Source organism: Melozone crissalis, unplaced genomic scaffold (genome assembly GCF_028551555.1).
Source record: "Melozone crissalis strain CALT ecotype California unplaced genomic scaffold, PUWL_Pcris_2 ptg000092l_1, whole genome shotgun sequence".
NCBI classification, from domain to species: domain Eukaryota; kingdom Metazoa; phylum Chordata; class Aves; order Passeriformes; family Passerellidae; genus Melozone; species Melozone crissalis.
The window spans coordinates 878,310-905,382 of NW_026535869.1; the positions used below are offsets into that span (position 1 = coordinate 878,310).

Genomic DNA, 27,073 nt, shown 5'->3' on the forward strand with positions numbered 1-27,073 from the left:
GGGGACGCTGTGATGGAGCTGGGGACACACGAGGCTGTGCACAGGCAGGATGGCATCGTTCCTTCCCAGGCCAGGCTCCTGGAGGGAGCCCTGGAGCAGGAAGAGGCCCGGACACTGCAGGGCACAGGAAGAGGCCAGGACACAGCAGGACACTGCCGCCCCGCGGTGCCCGGGAATGCAGCTGTGAGCCGTGTGTGCCCCCGGCCGCGGGCATCGGGCTCTGGGCACGCACCGGGGGCAGCCCCGGCCCGGCCCAGCCGCCCCGGGCACAGCGGGCCCGCGGCCGTGTGTCCCTGCGGGCAAAGGGCACGGCGGCAGGGCAGGGACCCGCCAGGCAGGGGCAGTGCCAGGGTCCGAGGAGCCTCGCGGTGCCCGGGCCGTGCCCGGGGCCGGGGCCGCTGGATGTCACCCTTGTGCCGTGCGTGCCCGGGCTGTCCCCCCGCGGGCGGCGGGCGGGCTGCGCACACGCGTGTGCCCACGGCCCGCTCTGTGCGCACACGCGCGGACACGCGGGGCCCCTCGGCTCCGTCCCGCGGCGTTTCCCAATCCCGGCCGGACACAGCGCCCCTGCAGCCCCCCCGCGCCCCGCCCCGACCTTTGCACGAATCCCCCGGGCGGCCGTGGGCCGGCTATAAAGGGCGAGCCGGGGCTGCCCCGCGCCACAGCCCGGCACAGGTGAGTGAGTGAGTGAGTGAGTGGGGACAGCCCCGGCGAGGCCGTGCTGGGAAGGGGAGGGCTCGGGACCCCCGTGCCCCCCGTGCCCCACACCGTGCTCTCTGCTCTCTCCCCAGCCATGAAGGCGTCGCTGCTGTTCGTGCTCGCCTGCACGGCCGTCCTGGCGCTGGGAGCGAGTAAGGGCCGGGGGCTGCGCAGAGCGGGGCTGGGGGCTCAGGGGGCTGTGGGGGCACACACAGGGGGGGCACAGCCGCGGGACCCCCGGTGCCACCAGGCTCGCCCTTGCAGGGGCCGACTCGCCCGAGGACTCGAAGGCGCTGGTGCAGAAGGTGCAGGAGCTGGCGCAGAAAGTCTCGGCCATGACCAAGGACGCCTTCAGCAGGGTGCGGGAATCGGAGGCGGCGCAGCAGGCCAGGTGCCCCCGAACCCCCGCCCCGTCCCTGTCGCTGTTCCCGGTGCCGGGGGACCCGGCCGGGGCCTCGCTCTGACCCCCTGCCCTCCCCGGCCCTCCTCTCCCTCGCTGCAGGCAGTGGCTGTCGGACAACGCGGAGCTGGCCAAGCAGCGCCTGCTGTGGCTCAAGGAGCAGCTGGCCGAGCTCCTGAAGAAGACTCCGGCCCCGTAGCCTCGCCGGGGGCTGCCCGGGCTCTGTCGGGGCTGGGGACCCCCGGCTCCCCCCCCGTCGCGGTGCTCTCAATAAAGCGGGGCTGATGCAAACGCTGTGCTGCCATCACTGGGGGCTGCCCGGGAGGAGCGGGACCCGCAGGGGGAGGTGGGGCTGGGACAGGCACCAGCACCGGGGTGCGCACGGCCGTGTCGGGGTGCCCAGGGTGGCAGGAGCCGGGAAATGCTCCCAAAAACTCCTGCAAATTCAGTGCCACACACCCAGCGCCCCGAGTGGGGCTGAGCTCGGCTGCACCTCGGGCAGACTGGACTCAAAGGCTCCCCTCGCCAGCTCAGGGCTCCCCACAGCAGCCCAGGGCACTCCTCACCAGCCCAGGGCACCCATCACCAGCCCAGGGCACCCATCACCAGCTCCCTGTCTCCCCAGTCCCTCTGGGTCCCCCAGTACCCCCAGTTCAGAGCACCCCTCGCCCCCTCCAGCATCCACTGCAAAGACTGAGCGAGCTCCAATAACTTAAGTCAAGTTTATTTCTCAAAAGGGAGGCAAAGCTGAGAGCGACGCCGGGCTGGGGAGGGAATTCTAGGGGAAGAGGGGGTCTCCGGGGGGGACACCCGAGGGCTCCTGCAGCCTGTCCCCGGAGCCCCCTGAGGAGAAGCGCCCGGGGCAGGGCGGGGAGCGCCCGGGGCGGCGGCGGAGCGGGGCCGGGCTCAGTCCCTGGCCGCGCCGGCCGGCAGCTCAGGCCACGGTCTTCTGGAGCTCCTCCAGGAGGCTGAGGAAACGGGCCTTGAGGCTCTCGGTGTAGGGGGTGAGGCGCTCCTTGAAGTCCTGCACCAGGGGCGTCATCTTCTCCCGCAGGCTGCTGAGCTGCTCCACCACCTTGGCCTGGTATTCGGCGGCCTGGGGGATGCCCTTCTCCCGGATCTCCTCCAGCTTCTGGCTCAGCTTCTGGCGCAGCTCATCGCTGAAGGGGGCCACGTTCTTGCGCAGCTCCTCGACGTGCCCGCGCAGCCGGTCCCGCGCCTCCTCGGCCACCGGGGTCAGCTTCTGCTGCAGCAGCTCCACCTTCTGCTTGCTGAGCTCCTTCAGCTCCTGGGCGAGGGGCGCGAGGCGCTGGCGGTACTGCTCCAGATCCTCCGTCCACTTGGCAGAGAACTGGTCCAGGAAGGGCTTGATCTTCTCCTTCACCTCCTCCAGGTCCTTGGTGAGCTCCTGGCGCAGGGACTCGGTGTCCTTCAGCCACATCTCCCGCACCTCTTTGTAGTAGGGGGCCATGTCCTCTCGCAGCTTGGCGGCGGCCGCGCCCAGCGTGTCGAGGTTCTCGCCCAGCTTCAGGCTGCGGGACGGGAGGGAGGGAGGTCACGCACGGCGCCCGGGCCCCCCCAGCCCCCCGCCACACGCCCCCCACTCACTCCAGCTGTTTGCCCACGGTGGAGGCCTCGAACTGGGCAATGGCTTCCTTGCCGCTGGCCTTCACGGAGTCCAGGTACACATCGAGCATGTCCCTGAGGCGGTCCAGGGGCGCCTGGGGCTCATCGTGCTGCCAGAAGGAGCGGGCCTGGGTGCCTGCGGAGAGAGCCGGCCGCGCTCAGGACACGGTGCCCAGGGACGGCTCCAGCCCTGCCGGGTCCCGCCCGGCTCGGGAGGAACCGGGGAGCCCCTGGGCTGCAGCTGGCTCCAAAGCAAAGCGCTCCGGAAAGCGGCGGCTCCCAGCGGCGCTCCCGTCCCTCCCGCACCGCTCCATCCCGCGGGGACCGCAGCCCCGGGCGGACCTACCCGTGAGGCAGAGCAGGGCGAGGGTCAGCACCACGGCTCTCATCTTCGCGCTGGACCTGCGGGCAGAGCAAGAGTTGGGAGCCGGGCAGAGCCAGAGCCAGCCCGGCGGGGCTGAGCCCCAGCCCGGCTCACGGCCCCGCTCTGTCCTGCGGCTCCTCGGGGCGGCCCGGGCTCTTACCAGCTCTCTCCTCCGCTGCTGCTCGTCCCGTCTGAGCGGCCGGGGCTCCGCCGCCGCTATTTATGCCGGAGGGGCAGTTCCGCGGAGATAAGCCAGCGGCGGCCCCCGGTGTGCGCGCAGGGTTCAAGGATCGCGGCATCGCCGCGGAGCGCGGCTTGGCAGGGGCGGCGAGCAAACAGGAGCTCCCCGCGGGACGCGCCTCGCCGGCCAAGGAGCTGTTTACGCTCCCGGTGACCCAGATTCCCGCTGGCCTTGCCGGGGCCCCTCGCAGCCCCCAGGGATTGGCCGCGGGCCCGGGGACAAGGTTTATTCCCGCAGGGATTTGGCCTGCCGTACCCGGACCCCTCGCCTCGGCCGGGGTCTGTGCCCCGTCCTTCACGGGGCCGCTCACGTCACCCCCTTTTCCCGCTGCGTCCCCAGCCCGCGGGTCCCGAGAACTGCGCCCTGCCCGCCCACGCCAGCCCTCGCTGGGAACCTGGGCAAGGGGAAGGCTCGGAGCAGGCACAGAACTGGCACGGCCGCCCCAAAACCGCCCTCAGCCCGAGCCAGCCCCAAGAACTTCCCTGTCCCATTGCCACCGGCGCAGGGATGCACAGGAATCGGGCTGAGCCCGGCCTGGCAAGCGGGGAGAGGGGACGAGAGGGGCCGTGTCCCCGGAGGGGCTGCAGGGGCTGTGCAGGGCTGGCACTGCCAGGGGAGCTGCCACAGAGGAACGATGCTCCCGTTTCTGGGTGGCACCGGCTCCCTGCAGCCCCAGCCCGCTGGGCACCGCAAGGGCATCGCACGGGAGCTGCCACCGCAGGTGCTGCAGGCACAGCTCAGCTCAGCTCCCTGCGCCTCCCAGACCCTGCCCGCGGCTGGAAAAGCCCCAGGGCAGCAGATGCTGGGCAGGCTCTGGTCTGCAGCACTGCCGGTCCCCAGGCTCCACTGGGCTCTGGCTGCAGGGGGCTGCGAGTGCCGGGGGGCTGCGAGTGTCAGGGGGCTTCGGGAAACTGGCCAGGGGGCTGCGAGTGTCAGGGGGCTTCGGGAAACCGCCCAGGGGGGCTGCTGGGGACCGGGACCAGCGACAGCGCCAGGGATGGGCTGGGGACACAGCAGCTGCTGCCCCTTGAACTTTGGCGTTGAGCAACAAGGCAAACAAGAGCCCAGGGAAGATCATAATCATGGTTTTATTTGTTATGATCCCACTGTCCAACTAATTGACTAGTTGCAAGTGACCCACAAAAAATGGACTGAAGATTTACTGAAACTCTTTTTTTTTCCTGTTCCGTTTTTTAGTCCAACATAAATGAGGAAGAAAAAAAAAAATACTTCTGACATTTCCAAAAAACAGAAATAATAGCAAAGTATATTAATATACATTCAACATATACTGCGCGTATTGATTACTACAATACAAAGCCATGATAAAAAAAGTGTGATACTGCGGATGGCACGGTGACGGCCCTGCGGGGCAGCTGCTGCTGGGGGGGGCCCGGCGACTCTCCCAGGATACAGTGTCATGTAAACAAAAGGAAAATGAACCAAAGGGACAGAGCAAAAGGCTTTCAGCGTTCCCCACCCTTCCCGCTCCATCCCGCTGAGGGGCCGGCACGGCCGGGCTGTGTGCGGAGCTCCCTTCCCTCCTCTCTGCTGCTCGGGATCCAGAGCTGTCAGCGTCGTTCTCCCGGAGAAGGGGAGGCCGGGAAGAGGCACGGGGTAAGGACAGCAAAGTCACCTCTGCCGTGCTGGTTTCACACTTCCTTCTGTGCAAAGTCAGGAGGGCTGGGGCGATGTTTCCTTTAGTTTTAAAAAATATTCCGGAAAAAACATCAGTAAGAAGGGTTTGAGCTGGAGCTTGTCAAGTCCCAAAGGCAAGGGTGACACCACGAGCTCCTGAGCCCCAGGGCGGGGGGCCTCCCGCTCTATCCACCACGGAAAGGATGGAAAAGGGACAAAGAAGAGACCTCTGCACGTCCCGACTGTATAAGGAGAATTACCACTGTCGCCACTGGCACGAGAGAAAACCAGTCACAAGTACAATGTCATTAAAAGAAATAAAATACTTTGAACAAAAGGTGCAAGTCACAATTCATATAGAACAGAATTTAGTTAAAAATTTCTCTCAAACAGAAATTCCTTTTGCCTTTTATTAATAACAATAATAATAAAACAACATTTACCAAAAAAAAAACAATTCCTACGTGATCGGGAGGAAAAGCGAAGGAAACAAAGAAAAATCCGTCTGCCCTACATTAGCCAGGAAAAGAAAAAACCCCAAGTCGTGGCAGAATTGGAAAGAAAAGGGGAGGGAGGGCAGGGCAGGGGGGATGCTGCCAGCACCCCGACACACGAGAGGGAACAGAGCAGACAGAGTGAGACAAGAAGTGAATTGCACCGGGGTGGGAGGGCCCTGCCAGGCCCGGAGCCCCAGTGCAGAGGGACAGGGGCAAGGAGAGCGTGGCCTCCATCCAGGAGCGGCTCCAGCCCCCTCGGAGCTGCCCGGGGAGGCTCCAGGGAGGCTCAGCCCGGCGTGGGGCCCCGGGCAGGGCCGGCCCCCAGAGCAGCCCCGGCGCCGAGGCCGATCCTCCGTGTCGGGCTCAGGGCTCTGGGTGTAGCTGGAGTTACAGGCAAGTGTGGCAGAAATTAAAGAACCCAAAGGAACGACACACTGGATGAAGTGAGGATGAGGAAAGGGGCCATGGTATTCCAGTTAGTCAGAAATACTACGGCAATTTGGCGCAATGCTGCTAGATACTGTTGGTTTAAAATGGACCTTTTCATTTCAAAGCTGTACACAAACCCTGCAAGAGAGAGAAAACGGATGTTAGGGGACACCAGCATGGCACATCTCCTCCCTCAGCCCTCCAGCACCCCCAGGCCATTCCTGACCCTGCCCCAGGAGAGAGACCCTGCCGTGCAAAGCGGTCTGAGTGCAGCACAAGGCTGAAGGAGGGATGCTGTCCCTGGGCACGTGGGGCACAGCAAACAGCTTCAGCTCTGAGCAGACGGTCCCAACCCCAGCACTGGAGCCATGAGCAGAGAAGGTGACCCAAGGGAGTGAGGCAGAGGTGTGGCGTGCTGAGAGAAGGACACAGGGATACTCACTCCCTCCTGGTTACACCCCTGCCTGCTCCATCCCAAAGGGCACCTCCGGGTGCTTGTAGCTCAGCAGGACGTCCGTGATACACGTCGAGGGGTAGCAGGAGGTGTTGAGGTGCTGGCTGCCGTCGCCCAGGCTCCCGTGCTCTTGGCCTTCCAAACCCTCCCCGCATTCTGGAAGGGCAGAGAGGTGACTCAGCAGCCGTGGCGGTGACTCAGCTCCCCGAGGGGCTGCCCGGGCCCCCTCCCCGTGCTCACCCTCGCCGTCCCTGTCCCGCAGCTGCTGGCTGGCCATCAGCGACGACTGGCTGAGCACGGCGTCCGACATGCGCGCCGAGCTGAGGGCTTTCCCTGCCATCAAACTCATGCCAGGCAAGTTATCCAGCTGCACCTGTGGGGATGGCACGACACGCTCAGGGGCAGCTCAGGATCCCCTCTGCTGTTCCCATCTGCCCACGGACAGGGTGCCCAGGGAGCCTCTGCAAGCCTTCAGCAAGGGCTGGGGAAGACAAGAACTGCATCAGGCACAGCCTGGGTGCAGCCTGTCCCTGCAGCAGGATGGACTGAATGGTCCAAATGCCTCTGAGCTAACAGAATCACAGCACAGCTGGGGCTGGAAGATCAGGAGATCATCCAGCACAAACCCCTGCCAAGGCAGGCACACCTGGAGCAGGTGACAGAGAAACACATCTGGCTGGTTTTGGGATGTCTCCAGAGAGGGAGACTCCAGGCCCTACTCCGGGCAGCTGTTCCAGTGCTCTGCCACCCCCCATAGAAAGAAGTTCTTCCTAATGTAGAGGTGGAACTTGTGTTTTAGTTTTAGTTGTGTTTGTGTTTTAGTTTCTGGCCCCTGCTCCTTGTCCTGTCACTGGGCACCACTGAACCAGTGAAGCTGACATTCTCATCTACAGCAGAAGGGAGCTGTAGCAAAGCCCACACCCAGATTTGGGCAGGACAGTCCCCAGCGCCCCAGAGGGCACAGAGCACTGAGGTCTGGGCTGCCCTGAGCAGCCCCTTCCCAGCGGGGCTGGCTGTGTCTGCAGAGCCCTGGTGGCCCCAGGCAGTCTCAGAGCAGGGACGGGCAGGCAGAGGCACCTACGTAGGCATCATCGCTGTTCTGGATGGTGTGATGTCTCTGCAGGCCGCGGGGCCGCGGGTGCTCGCTGGACGAGGGGCGCACGGGGTAGCCCAGCCCGTTGTGGTCAGGCACCTGCATGGCTTGGCCAGGGGAGCTCCTGTCCATGCAGTTCCCTACGATGGACTCTTGAAAAGCAGACAGGACAGGAAAAGGACACGTTAGTACAAGGGACCTGCAGCCTCCTGTGCCGCACACCAACACTCCTCGCTGGCAGAGCAGGGACAGGACCCCCGGCTGCCCCAGTTAGAGTGGTGCAGCACCAGTGCCCCCAGCTGCACTCACACGGGCCTCTCCCTCCCATCAATATCCCAAAGGATCCCAATGCTAGCTGCCTTCCATCAGGTCTACAAAAGCAGCCTAAGGCTGGAGCGGTGGGGCACAGGAACCAGACCCTTTCCCACTTCTGCCTTCCCCTCAAGCCTCAGCTCGACCCCCACATTGTTACACAAGAGCTGGGGGAGCCTCCAACACGGGATGTTCCAGCAGGGCCCCTTGGCAATTGTAAGCAACACAATCCTGCTGAAAGAGCTGGCCAGGATCTTCACTTTTATCAGATGACTTCTCCCTGCCCTCCCACAATCTGGCTGCGGGAGCACACGAGTGCTCTGCCTGGCAAAGTCCATCTGCACTGCAAGCTCTTGTGACTGAGGGCAAAGGCCACATTCCTATCAGGCAAAGCCTCTCATCATCAAGTACACGATGTTTTGGATAAAGTCCTGAGCCATGGAGGAGCCTCCATCGGGGCTGAGCTCGCAGAGTGCAGACCCTGCTGAGCACAAAGGCCCGAGCGCAGGGGAGCTGCCCCGAGGTGACACAGCTGCAGGTACATCCCTCACACAGCCAGAGCTTTCCCAGGGCTTTGGCCAGTGGGAAGTGATGTCCTGCTGTGCTGGGACACTGCACGGCCCAGCTGACACTGCAACTGCCACTAAACTGCTCCCCAAAGGGATCTCACAGAATCCTAGACCATCCCCACATGGACCCACAAGGATCTGACCTGCACAGAGCAGTCCCCAAATCTGTCCACAGATTTAGCAGAATTCAGTGAGACCCCGTCCCATGTGGTCCCCACGCTGCTCACAGGCAGCACAAGGACAGAGCACGGCAGAGCAGGGACAGCACAGGCAGCACACTGCTCCCCATGCCCTTCCTCCATCAGCAGTGTGCCATTCCTGCCGGAGCCCTGTCCCAGGGCAGGCAGAGACGCAGCCTCCCCCTTCCTTTGCACAACCGGGGTTACGTGCGGTTAGCAGTCAGCCTTCCCGGAAAAGAGAGAAGGAAAACATGAGGTAACAGATGTTAGCGGACCAGTGCCACCCACACACGGCCTGGGATGCTGCTCCAACTGTGGGAACAGTGGTTGGGGCCAGCAGCCTGCTGCTCCAGCTCCACAAACAGCCCCGGCCCCAGCCCCTGTGCTGCGGGTGACGAGTTCCCTCAGCCGGACGAGCCAGGACACAAAAACAGCTGCTCCCCAATGCCAGCACTTCACCTCTGGGGACGCTGCTCTGCACCCAGGACAGACACCCCGAAGTGACACCCCCAGCCCTGCAGAGGAGAGCCTCTCATGCCCCCATCCTTTGTGTGCCTGTGGCATGTGACGTTGGCACGGCGCTGCCGCCAGCCCGGCTCCCTCCGCCCAGGTTTCCCATGGGCAGCGCTCCCAGCCCCGGCACGGCCACGCTGGAGCAGAACTGGAGCAGGGCTGCTCACAGGCAGCTCAGTCACATCCCAGACAGATCTGGTCGGCTCTCAAGGTCCCCGGCTGCCATCCCTGGCAGCTGCTGCACAGACATCCAGAGCTGTGATCAGCGTTAGCACGCGCCCTTGGGAGCACAGGCACTCCCAGCCACAGGGAAACCACTCTGCTCCAGGGAAACCCATCTGGGGAGCTGAGGCGGGGAGGGAACAGACCCTCAAACTGCACCCTCATCACACAGTCTAGGGAACAGAGTGGGAAAGCCAGGATACAGGATTTGGTGCAGGTCAATGGTGGGAAAGCCTAGGGATATGGGATTTGGTGTAGGTGGATACTGGGAAAACTGAGTGATGTAGGATTTGATATAGGTAAAAACCAGGAAAGCCCAGGGCTGCAGGGTTTGCTGTAGGTAAAGGTACCTGGGAAGCTCTGAGGTGACTCTGCCTGGACCTGAGGCAGCGCAGGCCTGAGTCCAAGTGGGTTATGGAGGCCATAGGGAAAACGGTACAAGCAGTTGCATCCCAGGACAGAGTTTACTACAAACAGCCCTGTCAGAAGGGCTTACACAAGCCTATTTGTAAACATCTATTTGCTTTTACTCATTTACAAGGCCTCGCAGTCTAAAGTCCTTCTCCTTTGTGTAACCAGTCCTTGCACCAGCAATGCGGGGGCTGAGATTTGGCTTCTGACTTCAGCAGACCTCACTGTCCCTCTACCAGGCTTCAGTGACAAGACTCAGACTCATGATTTCACACCAAACGCCCCTCCAGAGCTTCCAATCTCCGCTGAGCCTGGGGCGATTCCCCCCGCTCCAGGCACAGCAGGGAAGCAGCTCTGAGAGCAAAGAGAATTCAGGATTTGGGAGGATTTCAGCACAGCCCGGCCTCGTCCCTGCCCCCGCCCACGCTCTGGGGGGTCAGGGCTTGGCAGCCCCACTCAGCCCTCTGAGCCAGCCTATTCCAGCCCGGTACTTTCCCAACAACCCCGTGCTGTGTCCCTGAACAAAGCTGGGCCTCCTGTGCCTGGACACAGCTCCTCCGCAGCAGGGCCCCGGTGCCAAGGGCAAGCTGGTGGCTGCAGCCCAGCACCGCGAGTCCTGCAGGGAATACTGATCTGCCCACTCAGCCTCTCCTCAAAGCCCTTCAGCAAGGGGCTCGAGGGGTGTTTTTCCTGCAGAGGAGCCTGTGATTACAGCTCAGGCAGGAATTCTCTGACAGCCCAGGGCTGCCAGAACAGCCACTGAGGAGCAAAGGCGCAGCTGCTTCCAAGGAGCAGGAAAGGTCTTCAGATCCTAATGGCAAGCTTAAACTCACTCTCTCCAGAGTCCACCCTTCCCAGTTCAAGCAGGGATAGAATCTTGCTGCTGCTCCTTCCCAAAGTGCCAGAGAGACTGCAAGGCTGCTGGAGCCACAGGACACTGACCCACACTGTTACTGTGTGTTTGTGGGAGCTTTAGCAGTGCCTGGGCTAAGAAGAGGAATAAATGACTGCACTGCCACAGCTGAGGTGTACAGGCAGCTGAGCTGTTCCTATCCCCTCTTTACAGGGATGGGGAACATCATCAACAAGAATAAATCTGTGGCCACCACGCAGCGCCCCTAAAAAGTGGCACCAAGCTGGGGCCTGGTCTTTACCTGCCTGCAGAAGTAGGTCAGATTCCCAAGGGAAGCAGCCCATGGGGCTCCTTCCTTATTCAACCCTGTTTATTACAGAGGCTGTGCCTGCAATTTACTTCAGGCCACAAAAGCCAGAAAGAATCTCGGTAATGCTGTGCTATGCAGAGCATGTCAGGAAACCCTTGGTGTGCCGGTGTCCTGGGCAGGAAGGTGAGCGGCTGGCACTGACAGACAGACAGCTGGCCTGCACGGGCAGCAGGGAGCCTTACCTCTGCTGGGCACCTTATTCCTGAATGCGGGCTGATGCCTGTACTGGTGCGTTGCCAGCTCCTGCGCGGGGTTAGCAGTTCCTAGCAAAGATTCGGGATCCCCGTGCCCTCCTGCGTTCACGAGCAGAGGGCTCTCGTGGCAACCTTTGGTCAATGTGTTTGAACTCTTACTGTCAGGAAAGCTGTCCCTGTTTCCCTCGCAGGCGCAGTCCTCCTCCATGCTCTCCGAGTGGAACAGGGCTGGCTGGTGTCCGTATCCCTGCGGCGGCGGTGGCACGGAGGCAGGGACCTGCTGGATACATTCTTGAGCCCTGATTTTTAAGAGATGTTGGGGGCTGTTCTGGGGGTGGTACGTGTCAGCGCTCTGATAAGGCAAAGACAACGACTGGCGCTCCGAGAGGTTCTGTCCCATGCTGCTGCCCATGTTCCCAGCATCCCCTTGACTCATATGCCTGAACAACTCTTGGTACTCTTGCTGCTGCTGCTGCTGCTGCCGCCGTTTGATGAGCTGTGCAAATTCCGCCTGGGGCAGCCGCATGTCCGTGTGCCCCGTGAGCGAGTGCCGGGGGGAGAGCAGTCCCTGGAGGATGTGCGGTACCTGCTGGTGTCGGCTGTAGTCGGGCGGGGTCGGGGACAACAGTGCCTGCTGTAGTGCCGATGCCGTGTAGTGCTGCTGCTGCTGCTGATGTGCGTTCGGGGGGAAACTGGGGTACTGCTCGAGCTGCGGGACCTTCAGAGCCTGCTGGGCTGCGGGGAACCCCACCCCTCCCGGCGGGCTGTAGTTGCTGGGGGAAACGCGGGGCTGCTCCGGGAACAGGTGGGGGTGTAAGTGCACCTGGTCGTAGTTGGCGGGGGGATACCTGTTCACGTTCAGACTGCAAGGACAAGGAAAAGGACCGGTGACCGTGCTGCTCAGAGGGAGCCAGAGCTGCTCCTGCACCGGAGGGGCTTCCCCAGGCAGGTGGCACAGCAGCCCAAGCGTGGCTCAGCTACTCCTTGCCAGGGCCAGCGAGGCAGCAAGCACAGGGCAGAGTGGCGAGGGCAGCGTGTCTCACATTGCCACCCCTGCTGCCCACAGCGCTGCCCCGGCCCCAGCCCCAGCAGGGCCTCACCTGTGCGACTCGGCGCTGTCGGCGCTCAGCTGCTTGGACAGCTGCCGGTGGCCGTAGCTCAGCGAGGCCATCAGGTTGGCACGGTGCTGCATCTGGATCTGGCTGGCGCTGGGGCTCAGGGACATGCCCCGGGCGTGGGAGGCCCCGGGCAGGAGGCTGCTGCCCACCATGTCCCCGGGCTCCTGCACCTGGATGGTGACCTGCTGGGGCTGCTGCTGCTGCTGCTGCTGCTGCTGCTGCAGGGCCAGGCACGTCAGCCCCATGGCCGGGGGAGGGGAACAGTTACCCGACTGCGGGAAGATGGTGGTGTGGGATGGCATCCCTTGGAACTGGGACTGGGAGGCAGCACCTGCAAGGAACAGACACTCAGCACCCCTGCCAGCCCGGGGAGCGAGATCTGCTCCATTCTCTGAAGTGCTGGACGGGGCTTGGATTAACCTGGGCTACTGAAAGGCGTCCCTGCCCGTAGCAGGGGGCTGGAGAGGGATGATCTGTAGGGTCCCTTCCAACCCAAAGCAGGCTGTGATGCTGTGACTCATTCCATGACTCTGGGCCAGGCTGGGAGCCCAGTACGTGTCCGTATGGGCGCTCTGTCATGCTGTGCCAGCGTGCAAAGGTCACAGCCAGAGCCCCTTGCACCAAAACAGAAACTCTGCGGAGCTGACAGGGATTTGCATAAACCTGAGAATATCAGCCCTTCCTCCCCACCCCCGGGAGAGATAAGTAAGGATCTTGTGACAAGGAACCTGACAGCACATTCCAGCTGGCAGCTCCTCGCCAGCTCTGATAACAGCAGCCCTTGCTGCCAGATGGAGAATCTTTTACATCATCAGCAAACTGCAGGGCCTGGGCTGGGGGAACGGAGCCCTGGCAACCCCAGGCTGCTCCTGCAGGCTTTGGTGGGATCCCACGGCCCTGCCCAGCTCCCAGAAGCGCTTACCATGGGGTTGGAGCACGCTGCTGCTCACGGGGGGCGGGCTGCTGTTGGGTTGCCTGAAGAGATGATTGCTGGGGTGGTTGGGGGGTGGGCTGGATGGCTGGATCCGTAACCTACGCAGGGAAACAAGCACCTTCTCACCAGGCCTGCTCCTTGTCAAGATGCTGTCTCAACTTGCCAAACACTGCGTGTCTTGTTCAAAACAAACACCATAGAGCCCTTGCTGGGCATCCCAAGGTCTCTGCAGCTTGGCTTCTCTTCTGAGAGCCACCTCCCTTGTCCAAGTCACACAGGGAGTGAGCATGACCTGGTGGCTACCACAGAAACCTGGGGACAAGGACACTGCAGGCTCACCTCCTGAGTCACTGCACCTGGTGAGACACCCTGCAGGCATTTCCCATAACTCAGCCTCCCTCACCCACAGGTCAGGGTGCTGAGGGCAAGGAGGCTGAGCTCACTAAGGGCCTGGCAAGGTGTGAGACACCCAAGGAAGCATGAGAGAGCTTCAAGCCACACAAAAGGCAGGACAGTCAACCCTCTGCTCAAAGCAGGTCTGTGCCTCTGAATCAGATGTCTCTGATTCTAAAGTCCTTCTGAGAGAATCCAGCCCAAAGGACCAGGCACATTCACCTGGGAAGTGGCAGTGTCATTCTGACTCCATAAACCTCCAACTCAGCCTGGCCTCTCCTGAGTGTGTCAGCTCATCCCTGGGCTTCAGCAAGAGTCAAACCCAGAGCTGTCCTAAAGCCATTTCTTTACCTCTGGAGCTGGTGAGTGAGCAGAGCTGGCTGGTTTTCACATGGAGCTTGCAAGGGTGGAGATGGCTGGGGAGGCCGGATACAGTCCTGAACCAGGCACCACAAGAAAACAAGAAGTGTTTGCAGTCAATGCCTCAGTCAGTAAATTTAGAAACACTGCTGGGTGAAGCAGGACATATCCAGATTCACTGAGTGTCAGTCCCTGGCTGCAGCCCTGGCTGCCACAGCTACCACAGCAGCTGTGCAAACATCTCTGCTGAAATCCTTCAGCCTTCAGCGAGCCCAGCAAACGCCCCTCCCTCAATCCCCCCGGGACCCGCTCACGAGTTGTGTCTGCAGCAACACAGGAAAACAGAGCTGAGCCTTCGGCAGCTCTGGCTCGGGCCGCACTACCTGAATCTGCTGATGAAGGATCTGGTGGTGCTGCTCCTGCTGGTACAACATGTGCTGCTGCTGCGTCTTCTCCAGCGTCCGCTCGTCCATGTGCCCCCCGTACATCTTCTGCAGCTGCTCACACTCCTGCAAGGAACCCAGCACAGCCCAGAAATGACCTTGTGCTGCACAGCACCCTGCTGGGTGGGAATGGCACGCTCTGCAGCCCACCCCTCTGAGAAAAGCTGGCAAAGCAGGCCTAATCCATTCCTCTGACAGAATCAGGTGTGCAGGGACGTGGCAACAAGCCAGGAAAGCAACAGGGGCATGTGACACTGAGCTGGCACTGCTGTGTTCCCTTAATGCAGGCAGCAAGCTCTGGGAACGACACTTCAAGGTGAGGAGAGCATCTCATTTGTGCCGTGCTGCAAGGGGAAAGGCTGTCCTGGGGCCAAACCCTGCTCCAGCCATTGGCAAGCTGTGCCTGGCTGTGCAGGGAATATCCCACAACACACTCAGGAGCTGCCCTTTCCCGGGACACCCTGGAACAGCCCCAGACTGCTGCCAGGGGAAATGTGGGAGAGCAGGAGCTGCAGTCTGACAGGGCTGGTGGGACAGGCAGGACACCCAGGGGTGGGCACAGCATGATGGCTCTCCCCAGAAAAGAGGGGGCAGGAATCCCCCCAGGTGCCAAACTGCAGGTGAACAGCTCATACATCCAGAGGACACTCAGGGCAGGAACAAACCCTGCAAAGTCCCCAGGGTGTAAAGATTCCTCTTTTGCTTCCTGAAGCAGCAACACCGAGGCAGTAAGAACTCCTTGTGGAGGCAGTTTTGAGGGCCCCCTCTCACCTGCTGAAGCTGTTTGATGCTGCTGTTGTTGCCCATCTTCTCCAGGTGGGCTTTGAAGGCCTGGATGCTGGCGGCCCCGTCGGAGAAGCGCCGCACCGGGGAGAAGCGCTCGGTGGGGAGGTGCAGAGTGTTGGAGTCCTTGTAAATAGAACTGAACACAGGGGAAGGGGGTTACAGACGTGTGACCAGCCAGAACACAAACTGCAGCACAGGCTTTCCACTTCCACCAGCCTCCCAGCTGCCTGGGTGCCCCACGCTGGGCAATCAGGATGGGCACACCTGAACCGAGCTGTGCCCGAGGCACCTCAAGCACTTCCCCCTCTCAATGAGGTTTCTTTGCCATCAGAGGGAGCCAGACTTTTTTCAGGAGCTGTTTTCTGCCGAAGCTGGGGCTCCCCATTATCACTCAGTTCCTGCCCTGCCATTAGGTGCCATCTGTGTTATCAGGAGCAGAGATAACCTGGCAGACACTCAGCACAACGTGCCTCACAATAAACAACCGGGGCTCTGCCTGCCCTCATGGCTTCCGGGCAAGTGCTATCTCTGGCACCTGATTTCTGTGCAAATCACAGAAACACAGAATGCTTTGGGCTGGGAGGGACACCTTCCACTGCCCCAGGTTGCCCCAAGCCTGTCCAACCTGGCCTTGGACACCTCCAGGGATGGGGCAGCCACAGCTGCTCTGGGCACCTGTGCCAGGGCCTGCCCAACTCACAGGGAGGATTTTCTCCCATCACTAAAGGATTTCTTTTGTAAAGATTCTGCAGATGCCACCTCCAGAACCCAGCAAGCAGCATTGAGGGCACAGGCTCCAGCAGCAGCCTTTGTGTGTGAGAAGGTCATGGAGACATGATCTTTACAGGACCTCTGACACCAAACCCAGGAGCCAGCTCCTGAGCTCCAGAGGTCACTCTGAGGGCTGCCCCAGCTCCCCTTGTCACAAAGTGACTGATGCTGCACCACTTCCAGCAGGCTGGGCTCTGTTCTGTCCCTGTCTCTGCCTTGGGAGGACACAGTTCAGCCTCCTTCCAAGGGAAGAGCCGTGCTCCTGCCTTTTGAAGCCATCCCATCCATTATCCTGATCCATTTGTTCTCCTGTTGCATTGATGGAAAGCAGAAGCTACAGATAAAATCATGCTGAGTTTTTGAAACCCGTGTGGGCAAGGCAGAACAGCTGCACTTCCCTGTACAGCTGGACTTCAATTCTGCTTTCAGACACTGAATGTGACAAATAAGAACACACATAAGATGGCTTAAAATAGGTTAAGGGCTAAAATAAAACCCACCTGCCGTTCAATAATGTGGTTTATTTACACAATGACTGCTAATTTCTGTGCCAGGTATGTAATGCACTCACTGTGGAACACTGTGTTTAGACCATGGTCAGATGAAATTTCCGTGATTTCACAGGAAAAACACAGAACGGGCTCACAGCACGTTACAAGACCAAGAGTACAACGAGCAGATACCACCCTGCTCATGATGCAACAGCTTCAGGACTCCAGAGCCAAGAGCCAGAGGTGACACCAACGTTATTTACATGGTAAGTGTGTTTAAAGTCTTGTAAAAATTCCGTTCCTGCTGTGCGTGAGGGACTGGGCTTACCTGTAGGATTTGCAGCGATCCCGAAAGCAGGACACAGCACATTCTGCTTGTTTTGCAAGCTGCACTCCTCTTCCTATCAAGCTGTGGCCCTAGAAATGTTTCCCCTCTGCTCTTCCCATCCCCCGGGCACCTCTGAAGAGTAACTCGAGGGCAGAGAGGTGCTTATCTTGGTTTTGCAGCTCCAGCGTGGCACTAGCAGTGTCTCAGTCTGCTCAGAGTTCACCTGTCCCTGCTGATTACATCAGTGCTCAGCTCAGCAGGTCTCTGGCTCCAATAAAAAGGGCTTTGTCAAGCCTGCCACTGTGAGCTGCCCGAGGGGCTGAACAGCAGCACCAGCCTGGCCTGGCAGCCACTGCTTTCCCAAGAGGCAGCAAACCCCAGTGTGCAGCTGGTTTGCTCCTAGCACTGAGGTGTCAGAGCCCCTTCAAGCATGTTTTAGGAGTTGTTTTTTTTGTTAAGAGGAATTTAAGCTTCCTCTGTGGCATTAGCATCTTCAGTTGGCTGCTGTGACAAGGGCTCTGTCACATTAACACCTCACCAGGACTGTCCCTCCCACACATCCTGAGTGTATTTAGCTCTAATTCAAAAGTTCCCTCTTTCCCAAACACCCTGATAGTTTGTTTTTTTCCTTCCCCACCGGGATTCCTTTTCTCATATCATTCCCGTCAAGGGCTCAGGTGAGAAATGAAATTACTCTCGAAGAGCTTTGCACAGAGACTTTGCAGTCAGAACACACAACTCTGGTGCAGAACAGTGAGGGTTTTAAGCTCTGCTGTGGATGACTCTTGGTGCAATCTTTTGCCTGCATCTGCCTCCAGAAATGTTCTGTAGCAAATCTGCTACCTTGACGCCTACCATTACACAGGGAAAAGCTTTCCTCTAAAAAACATAGCTTATTCCCAATATTTCTGTGATGGCAGCCATTCCAGCAATCACGTCCAGCCACAAAAGCGGGACTGGAGGGAAGAGCCGGCTGGTTCCTGCTGGTCCCTGCAGGCAGGGGGTCAGACACCCTCTGCTCTGTGGGTCTGCTCTTTGTCCCTGCTCCTCCTCCTCCTCCTCGTCACCCCTCCCTGCCAGCGGGATGTCCTCAGTGCTCCGTTCCAGGGCCACTGGGCAGGGTCCTGAGCGAGCTGCCCGGCCGGCCGGTGCCGTTACTCACCGGTGCTGGTCGGGTCCCAGGTGTGGAGCCCAAGCCCGGGGTCGGAAGGACTGCTGTCCTAGCTGCCTCTGCAAGTCTGGAGGGATTTCAGCTGTAGGGTTGGTCATGGCCAGAGTGTGCCTTTTTGACCTATTTGCCAAGTATCTGCAACAAGCAGGAGCACATTTTATAAGAGACTGATGGGAGTACTCCGAAAACAGGGAGTGTTAGATAACCCAGAGGACACGGGAAGGAAGAAGTTTGTGCAGTGCTCAGAACAGGGCACTGACACGCTGCCCGTGCCCGTCACAGCGCTGGCTCCCCTGTGCTTTGGGGACAAGAGCAGCTGCAGCTGCTGCTGCTCCACTGCCAGCCCTGGAAGGAAAGAGGAGCCGTCTGCTCTTCCCAGCAGGAAAGCCACGTTTCACCTCAAGGGGAGTGCTGGTATGTCCCTTTGGGAATACCCCCTGCCCTCAGCGGGCACTCACTGCACCAGAGCGGGTCTGCCCGTGTGCCCCAGCCCGGGCAGCCAGGGCAGAGATAACCCAGCGGGAGCTGCTGCCTGCCCCGGAGCCTCCTCAGAGCCACCCTGGGCCGCCCGGCCCCGGCCACCGCAGTGGGCACCGTGTCCCAGCAGGGGAAGGTGCCCGAGCAGCACGAGAAGGGCTGCGCCGAGGCAGGGCTGTGCCAGCCCGGTCCGAGTGCGCCATCTAGTCCCTGCTCGAAGCCGGGAGCGGCCCGGGATGCGCAGGGAACGGGAACCGAGCAGCAAGAGGGTTCCTCCCTCCGGAGCCACCAGCACCAGGGCTGGGCTGGCCTCACACCGGAGCTGGGAGGCGACAGCTCAGACAAAAACCCGCTGTGCACTGGAGAAGAGCTGCAGCTCTCCTGCAAAGCCCCCAGAGACCGGGGAGGAGGAACTCGGAGCCTCTGCTCCGGAAGGATGTGAGAAGGGCAGGCAGTGCTGAGAGCTGCTCCTGGCACGGCTGGGCTGGCAGAGAGGGGCTGGAGCCCCCGCCCAGGGCTGGCACTGCACCAGGCTGTGCCCGCTCAAGGCCGCTGCGATGAGCTGAGCCCTTTGTGCCCTGTGAACACAAAGAGCAGCCGGGCAGCTCCGGTAACCAGGCCAGGCACCGCTCGGGCACTGACACCTGCACACCCTCACCTCCGCTCCTTTCCCCAGCTACTGCCCCGGGAAGCAGAAAGAGCAGCAAGCAGCACAGACGTGCCCAAACCCAGCCTCTGCTTGCTGCTGAAGCCACTTAAGCAGAAGCAGCAGGTTAACAGTGCCGTGGTGCCCCGCCAAAGCCCGTGCCATTAGCTGTTTAAGAATCATTTGATGTAGACAGGGAAAGGTTCCCAAAGAGCTTTACTGTTGTGGTTTGCTAAGATCATTTTATTTCAGCCCTCCAGGGAACAATCCAATCACGAGCTCTAAGAGCGTTTCGGGTGGAAGAAAGTTTCCCAAAGCTCAAAGGAGATGTGACTGCTCCCTGGAACAGAGAGAAGACTGTGCTCTGCTTTCAAGGTCAGATTAAGGAGGGCAAAAGCTGCTCAGTGGTGGCTGCAAACAGTATTTGGGGCAGTGTCCTGAGAAGCTAAATATTTGCATCTGTCCCTGATGTTAATGCTATTTACCCTTCTCCTCTGATGACTACTGACATGTTGCAACACAAGGGGGTGGAGAACAAGTTAACACACAACCTGGATGGTGCTTTTTCAAGGCCATCTGCTGGAAGAAGAACATGTGCTGTGAAAGAACTAAGGGCAGCACTGTCGAGAGCAGTGAAGTGACCTCAGAGTCCAAGGGGACTTGGTTCCCAGTGGGATCTGAACATTTCAGTGCCTTGCAAAACACTGCACAGGGGTTTCAAAATGTTTCCAGCTAAGCTAATGCTTTAAAGGCTCAGCTGAAACCTTCAGGTTTAGAATAGCGAAAATCTGCCCAGGTAAGATGTCCAGGCATGCCCTTGCCAAGAATGAGATTTATGTTTGCACAGCCAAGAAGACCACCAGCTGTTCGAGGTGCTGTCAGAGGACATTACTACCCCTATATTAAACTGTTAATGGCTGTTGGAGCTATTATTGAGGCTACAAGCTGACTTTCCAGGCTGAGGTATGCAAAGGGAGCCTCAATGCACAGCCTGTCACTGCTCACACCCACTGTTCCCTGGGAGCACTGAGAGGAGCACAGCTGGCCAAGGCTCTGGAGCACGATCTGCACCCACCCCAGTGTCTCCCTGCCTGCAACAACCCCCAGCCTGAGCCCTCGGGAGCCCTGAGGAGGCACTCCCTTACCCAGGTGATGACCTGTACAAAGGGGGATCCGCAAAGCTCTTCCAGTTTGAGGTAAGAAGCAGGAGCACCCACCACACGCAGTGCCCAGCTGGTTAGCAGAGAGGAAACTATGCAAAAGCTCCTAAGAAAATGTTAGCAAGGCCATGGTTAGTGTGTTCGTGGACTGAGAAAGTACAAGCACATTCTACCCACTTCCTACAATGCGTTTAGAGCAGACACAGAGAACAGAAGTTCCCAGCCTGAGAGCTAATAATGCTTCCCTTGTTGGAGCAGACTATTTTAAGGCCTGATGCTAAAATTAGCAGCTAGAGGTACCCGTAATTCCAGCAAGCTCACTTTGTTTGAGGCATCAGAGTTGGATGTTTACTGCATGTCTTGATACAAAAGCTGCTGCACTGGCACCCAAGGCCACAGAGGAGATTCTGCCACCTCCAGCACCCAGCAGGGAGGGGAATCCCTCGGCACTCACTTGGCAGGTTAGTGTGGATTGCATGCTGGTGCACACTAAGCAAAGGAATTCAGCAGTTCCAAGAGTTTCTGGAGAACCTACTGCTCAATCAGCTACCCGCTTCAGGGGAATCCAGCTTTGCAAGCACCCACAAGTGCCAGAGGAGCAACTGCGCACAGTAATCAACGCCCAGAGGAACAGGAGAGGTGCTGAGCCTTCGCTGTAAAATCACCAGTGGCGCCCTGAAGAGGTGGCTGTGTTTGAATCAGCTCTGGAACAGGCAAGGTGAGCCTTGTGGAGGTAGGACGGGCAAATGTTAACTGGGAGTTACCTCTGCACAGCTTCCTGGTCCGGCTCCCCATCGGAGCTCTCCTCGTCCACAGGGGTGACAGCTGGCACAGCCTGTGGAGAGACAGCCGCGGCTCAGGAGGGCACCCAGCACAGCCCCTCCACGCAGGGGACACCTGATCTTCCCAAACAAGCTGCCACAGGGGCGTGTGCTGGCTCCTCTGCAGCAGCAAGGAAACCTGGCCAAGAACCCCTTCCAACATTCCTTCCCCAGTCCAAGTGCCTGGGCAGGGCTGCTGCTGCTGCTTGGGGAATTCATTGATACAGACGCACCCAGGGAGCGAGAACACGCCTGACATGGACACTCGGGTTTTCTCCACGGGATCAGCAAACGACAAAAGCCACCATTAAAAAGTGCACAAACACCTTCCGCTCCAGAGAGGAGCACACAGCCCCACGTGGCTCCTCCAGGAGAGCACGGCAGTGCTGCAAGGGGAGCAGGAGCACCTTGGGCAGCGAGCAGGCACATCCCTGCAGCGCCAGGCCTGCTGTAAGCTGGGCACAGCCACCTCTGCCTGCAGGAGGGGACATTTTGAGCTCTGTGCTACTCACTGGCGTCATGGTGACGAGCGGTGAGGGGCCCCGGGGCCGCTTGAGCAGCTGCTGTGCGTGCAGCTGGATGTTGGCCCCGCCGTCGGACGCGCGCCGGCCCAGCGGGCCCATCCCGTTCAGCAGCTGCAGTGTGGGGGGCTGCAGCAGGGACTGCTCCTGCAACACACACAGCATGGTCAGGGACCCAGCACAGCCCCAGGGCGCTCAGCAGGAGGAGAAAAGGAACTGCAGCATGGGGGGCTGCAGCAGGGACTGCTCCTGCAACACACACACAGCACTGTCACCCACCCAGCACAGCCCCAGGGCACTCAGCAGGACAAGACAAGCCCTCTGGGCTTCAGGGATGTCACCAGCATCTCGAGGGATGTGTGGCAGGGACAGGGGCAGGCAGTGTCAGTGGATGAGCAGGGTTTAACTCTGCAGCTCCCTGCACGCTGCGTTAGCTCCCAGGCAGGCTGCAGCTCCAAGCCCGGCAGCACAGTCCTGTTTCTCCCTAGCCCATTTATTCATTTCATATTGCACTGCTCTTTCATTCTTTGTCTTTTTCACAGAATCACAGAATGGTTTGGGTTGAAAAGACCTTAAAGATCATCTCATTCCAACCCCCTGCCATGGGCAGGGACACCTTCCACTATCCCAGGCTGCCCAGAGCTCCATCCAGCCTGGCCTTGGACACTTCCAGGGATGGGTATCTGCAGCTTTTCTGGGCAACCTGTTCCAGTGCCTCACCACTCTCACAGTAAAGAGTATTTTCCTAGTATTTGATCTAAACCTACTTTAGAGAACCAACTGGAATCATACATAAAGAGAGTCATTCTTGAGGCCTATGCAGTCCAAGGAGTGACAAACAGAGGGAGCACAAACACCCTCCCACCTGGCAGGGCACAGAGCTCAGCGGGGATCATGGGATCATGGGCAGTACCTTGTACTCCAGCTGCCCCGTGGGCTGCAGGTTCTGCCTGGGCAGCACACTGTGCATGAAGTTCACATTCGGGGTCACCTGCAGGAACGGGGCCTGAGGAGTGACACGGGGGAAGCCAGGCAGGAGCTTCTGCAGGTCTTCCATGACTTCCGTCCTGTACAGTCACATTTGGAGAGGGGAATCAGCCATGATGTGAGGAAACCCCTCACAGACCCAGCACACCCAGCTTCCCTTCACAAAAAGCTTCTTTTATTTCGGGAAAATGGTCACACAGAGCAGCCAAGCCACTCTTTGGTTTTATTTGTCCCTTTTTTCCCCTCCATGTTGAGATTTGGCAGAATTAGCTCTTGGGCATTAACCTCAATGGCATTTATCACAAAAACTTCACCTTGGACATGACGGCAGTGCAGCTCAGGTGAGACAGCTGCCTTGACCAAAGCACATCTTACCCAGAACTGATCAGGAAGGGCAGAAAAGTACCTCATCCCCACCTAAAATACTGACCAGCTGTGCAGGGGGACTGGCACCTTCAAAGGAACACCCAGAAGGACCAGAGTCACGCGCTGGGGTGAATGCGCAGGCTGGAGTGCAGTACTCACCGTGGGTCAGCCACTCCCACTGTGTGCCTCCTCATGGAGAGGTAGCGGACCAGAGCCTCGGGGGACGGCTCCTCCCCTTCATCACTGTCCAAGTTCATTGTTCCATCAGTCTGGGCAGGGCAAACATGGCAGTTGTTGAAATGCAGCATGAGGATCAAAGGAAAGGCTTCGATGTGAGCCAGAAAAAGAGCTTTGGAGGGCTCATGGGGATGTGCCTCACCTCCACAATTTGGTTCTCAGGGTTGATGAGCTGGACTTGGGGCACGTTGATGTTCATGGTGTTGCCTGTCTGTTCTGTCTGCTGAGTGGAGAGATCAGGGTCAGAAGACACAAACACAGCCTTGCTTTACAAACACTGCTGGATTAACACCAGCCCTAAGCACCTGGAACAGGGAGGTGACCCTGGAGCCAGCGAAGAGCTGCTTATTCTCAAGAGGTTGTGTCATTTACCCCCCTTCCTTCTGTTCAGGCAGGGTCAGCATCTCTTCTGCTTCCCTTATGGCCTGGCCTCTCCCAGAGCAAGTGCTCATTGCTCCATCAGCAGCACAGGTGGGGAGGAAGCATCACACAGCAGCCCTGGGCTGGGAACTCCAGCTCCCAATAACTCCCTCAGCTCCTTCCCCTCTGTCACTAAGGGAGCAGAGACTGTCTGAAGGATGTTCAGCCAATGCACAAACTGTTCCTAACCTCAGGATTAGGGCACCCTAAGCCCACGCCAAAATCTCAGATCAGGAACGTCTGACACCCAGCCAGGGTGTGGGCACCCCCGAGCAGGTCTGAGTTTAGCAGGTAAGGGACTGGCTGGCCCTGCAGGGCTGCAGGAAGCCTGGCAGAGGGCAGGCACCTGGATGTTGGCCGAGGTGGGGAAGGTGATGGTGCGGGGGATGCTGGGCGAGGGCGCGATGCGCAGGTTCTTGTGCCGCTTGAGGCGGTCGCAGAGCAGGCTGTAGATCGCGCTGTAGTGATCGTACGCGTCGGCTCGCAGCGACTGCAAGGCACGGCACAGCGGTCATAAAATACATTTTATACTGTGTGGGGCTGCTCAGCTGCCACCAAACACAGGCACTGATCAGCAAGAGGAGCAGGCAGGACGCGCCAGGCCTCACCTGCACCGTGCGCTCCTTGTCCAGCCCCATGTCCGCCATGGCCAGCAGCACGTCCTCGTTCAGCGGCTCCAGCTGCCTCTCGGTCTTCAGGTGCTGACACTCTGCTATCAGCTGTGAGGGCACAGGCACACAGTCAGAGCTGACATTCCCAAAGGCACACTGATGAGTCACAGCGCTCCCAAGAGCCCAAGCACCGGGCTCTGGCTGCAGCTGGCGTGAGGGCTGATGGCAACTGATCCGAAATCCTCTGCCCCAAACTCCCAGTGCCACGGGGGAAGATAAAAAATGTACACAGATAAGGAGTGATGTGGAAAGCAAGGCCAGGAGACAGAGAAAAGGGAAAGGCCACGCCTGGGAATGAGTGTTCCCAAAGAGCAGAACCAACACTGCAGCACCACGTGCCCAAAGCCCGTTTGAGTCACTGAGCAGACCGTGCTCGCTGCTGCTCACCCTGTCAAACTCTGCATCAGCCTCCCCCAGCTTCATCCACTTGTGTTTGCAGATCTGCTCCATGGAGAGCCTCTTGCTCGGGTCCAGCACCAGCATGTGGCGGATCAGGTGTTCACACTCTGCCAGGGAAGAGAGGCTGGGTCAGTCGTGGGGAGGGACACGGCTGCTGCAGTGTTCCCTGTCCATGCTCCCCTCTGGGGAGTCACCTCACAGAAATACTGCTTCTCCTTGCACTCCACACCTGCTGGTCCCCAGCGTGCCTCACTGCTGCAGACATTGTCTCCCCTGTGCCAGGAAGGAGGGAAGCCACCCTGGCTACACAGAGCCCTGTCACCCTGTCCCCCCCATCCTGATGTGAGTGGATTTTGGAGGTTGAGAGCAAAGGACCCTTAGAATGTTCTCCACTGCACAGCTGTGCCATCATATTACACGTGTGCTGTCACCAAGAGGGACTGCTAAGGCTCTCCTGTTTAGGCTGGAATTTAAGTTTGCTTTGAAAGCTCCGTATTTTAGCAGAATTTTCTGCATGGGGACAACCTCTTCCCCAGGTAACACAGCAAGCAAGGAAGCCTTCAGCTGAGAAACTCCACTCAGAATTGTTCCTTAACCTGACAGCAGGCAACCAAGCACCTCCACGTGACTCTTTGTTAAGCTGAATTTAAATGAAAATTAATCACACTTTCCACACCCGAGATTTATTATCAAAGTGCTTCTGCAGCAGCAGGACACAAACGCCCATCTCTGACGGGGCTGTTGCTGGGATTTCATGCCCCACAAGGCAGTAGAAGCTGAAGGTGAGGGAGGTGCAGTGACAAGCCCCTTCCTTACCTGTGGACATGAAGAAGGGGATGCGGAACTTGCCGCTGAGCACCCGCGCGCGCAGGTTCTGCAGCGTGCTCCCGTCGAAGGGCAGCGCCCCGCACACCAGCACGTACAGCACCACGCCGAGGCTCTGCACCAAACAAAGCCCGTCAGCAGCGCCAAACCCAACCAAAACCCGTCCCCGGGCAAGGCGTGCCTCTGGCACCTCCCCACGGGGAAAACGCAGGATGGAGTAGCCAGAACACAGCTCTGGAAATGTTCCTTTGGAAAACGCTGTTTGCTGTGTCAGGGCTTTTCTCCAAGCACTCAGGAAGCAAAGCCAAACAAACACAGCAAAAATCAGATCAAAGTCAGAGAGAAAGAGGCTCATCACATACCCAAATATCAACCTTTGGCCCATCGTACTCTTTGCCTTCAAAGAGCTCTGGAGCAGCGTAGGGAGGACTCCCACACCAGGTTTTAAGGAGCTGGCCAGGGGTGAAGATGTTGCTGAACCCAAAATCTGAAAGAACAAAGAGAACCGATGAGAGGAATGTGATTCACTCCAACTGTCCTGAACAAATGGTATTTCAGTGACTTGCTGAGTCTGGTAAGGTCACGTACCATCCTGTAATGGGTAACTGGTACACAGACACTGGAAATGGAATCGCTGAGGTTAGAAAAGCCTCCAGGGTCATTGAGTCCAACCTGTGCCTGATCCCCACCTTGTCACCAGCCCAGAGCACTGAGTACCATGTCCAGTCTTTCCCTGGACACCTCCAGGGTGGTGACTCCAAACCTTCCTGGTGCCCTGAGCTCTGGGCAGTGCCAGCAAGGACAGAGTGCAAAGGGAAAAAGACTGGGAATTCGGATTTTTCCAGAAAGCACTACTGGGTTATGGTGGTCAGCTCTACCAACAGTCAAATCCTTCACCAAGAGCAAATAACAAATCCCGAAAGAGAAAGGTCTTCACCTCGCAGGCAGCCAACCATCAGCTTATGTGGGCACTAATGGCATTCTCTGTTAATTAATCTGCCTCCCCCTGGCTCACAGCTGGGACCTGCACTGCAAAGGGCAAGGAAACCAGTCTGGATCCAAGAGAAGGGAGTTGGTTCTTGTTAAAAAAAAGAAGTTTCCTTCCTTTTTTCTTAATTGAATTGAAGCAATCACAGTCACAGAGAGGAGTTCTGAGGTGTCCACACGTTTTCTCTAACAAGTTTAAGATTACCCAATATTACCAGCTAGTTACCAATTAACTACCAGTTCCACACAAAATTCCAAGTGAGGATCAGCAGTGATGCCAACAGCTCTGTGCCAGAGGCAGGCAAATCCCACCAGCACTCCCCAGAATGCACTAACTGCTGAGTCCGTGCTCCCTCTTGCTGTTCTCCTTACAGGATTTTCCATGACCTAATTTCAGGTGACTCCTCTCCTCCTTTGCACAGCGTCTGCAGAACCCAGCAGCCCACCTGGCACCGCTCCTGCCAGCTCAGCTCCAGGGGGACACAGCCAAATTCCTTCTCCCTGTCCCTCTGCAGGGAGGAAATTCTCACTGCGGAGATGATTTACGCACATGGAGAATACCTAACGCAGCTGCTCCTGTGGAAACACCTGGAGCACACACCAGGCTGCTCCAAGCCCAGCTCCAAACAGAGCAGAGATGGTAAATGTTCTTTAAAGGCGCTGTGGAATCAAAACAAGGCACTTACACGCCCGTTGG

The 27,073-nt window shown here is 58.8% G+C and overlaps 2 protein-coding genes across 5 annotated transcripts in view; both read right to left on the reverse strand.

Moving 5' to 3' along the window:
• Window positions 1–1,802: 1,802 nt before the first annotated feature.
• APOA1 (apolipoprotein A1) lies at window positions 1,803–3,300 on the reverse strand. The gene is made up of 4 exons (XM_054291470.1): window positions 3,250–3,300; window positions 3,072–3,127; window positions 2,708–2,861; window positions 1,803–2,631 (listed from the first exon to the last, which is right to left on the reverse strand). Exons 2-4 carry the CDS (start codon window positions 3,112–3,114, stop codon window positions 2,034–2,036), a joined length of 795 nt encoding a protein of 264 aa, XP_054147445.1. The 5' UTR covers window positions 3,115–3,127; window positions 3,250–3,300; the 3' UTR covers window positions 1,803–2,033.
• Window positions 3,301–4,831: 1,531 nt separating this feature from the next.
• SIK3 (SIK family kinase 3) overlaps window positions 4,832–27,073 on the reverse strand; it is a 68,381-nt gene continuing 46,139 nt past the window's right edge. Inside the window, exons 5-25 of one of the 4 annotated variants that reach the window (XM_054291415.1) lie at window positions 25,752–25,876; window positions 25,381–25,504; window positions 24,553–24,671; window positions 24,103–24,213; window positions 23,841–23,984; window positions 23,217–23,294; window positions 22,997–23,106; window positions 22,398–22,551; window positions 21,476–21,631; window positions 20,907–20,977; window positions 17,851–17,994; window positions 15,084–15,234; window positions 14,253–14,378; window positions 13,861–13,946; window positions 13,105–13,214; window positions 12,165–12,513; window positions 11,053–11,927; window positions 7,430–7,593; window positions 6,589–6,721; window positions 6,337–6,504; window positions 4,832–6,032 (exon numbers count right to left, since the gene is read on the reverse strand). In XM_054291415.1, coding sequence (XP_054147390.1) covers window positions 6,347–6,504; window positions 6,589–6,721; window positions 7,430–7,593; window positions 11,053–11,927; window positions 12,165–12,513; window positions 13,105–13,214; window positions 13,861–13,946; window positions 14,253–14,378; window positions 15,084–15,234; window positions 17,851–17,994; window positions 20,907–20,977; window positions 21,476–21,631; window positions 22,398–22,551; window positions 22,997–23,106; window positions 23,217–23,294; window positions 23,841–23,984; window positions 24,103–24,213; window positions 24,553–24,671; window positions 25,381–25,504; window positions 25,752–25,876 — 3,488 coding nt within the window. In that variant the 3' untranslated portion in view covers window positions 4,832–6,032; window positions 6,337–6,346. Of the gene's footprint in view, window positions 6,033–6,336; window positions 6,505–6,588; window positions 6,722–7,429; window positions 7,594–11,052; window positions 11,928–12,164; window positions 12,514–13,104; window positions 13,215–13,860; window positions 13,947–14,252; window positions 14,379–15,083; window positions 15,235–17,850; window positions 17,995–20,906; window positions 20,978–21,475; window positions 21,632–22,397; window positions 22,552–22,996; window positions 23,107–23,216; window positions 23,298–23,840; window positions 23,985–24,102; window positions 24,214–24,552; window positions 24,672–25,380; window positions 25,505–25,751; window positions 25,877–27,073 lie in introns of all 4 variants that reach the window. The other 3 variants (XM_054291414.1, XM_054291416.1, XM_054291412.1) reach the window with 3 other exon arrangements.

What these genes read in the sequence shown, in the direction of transcription:
- APOA1 (XM_054291470.1), bottom strand. Translation starts at nt 3,114, where the DNA reads ATGAGAGCCGTGGTGCTGACCCTCGCCCTGCTCTGCCTCACGG. An exon ending in CGCCCTGCTCTGCCTCACGG is followed by an intron (nt 2,862 to 3,071) that starts GTAGGTCCGCCC and finishes CTCTCTCCGCAG; the next exon opens with GCACCCAGGCCCGCTCCTTC. An exon ending in ACCGTGGGCAAACAGCTGGA is followed by an intron (nt 2,632 to 2,707) that starts GTGAGTGGGGGG and finishes CCCGTCCCGCAG; the next exon opens with CCTGAAGCTGGGCGAGAACC.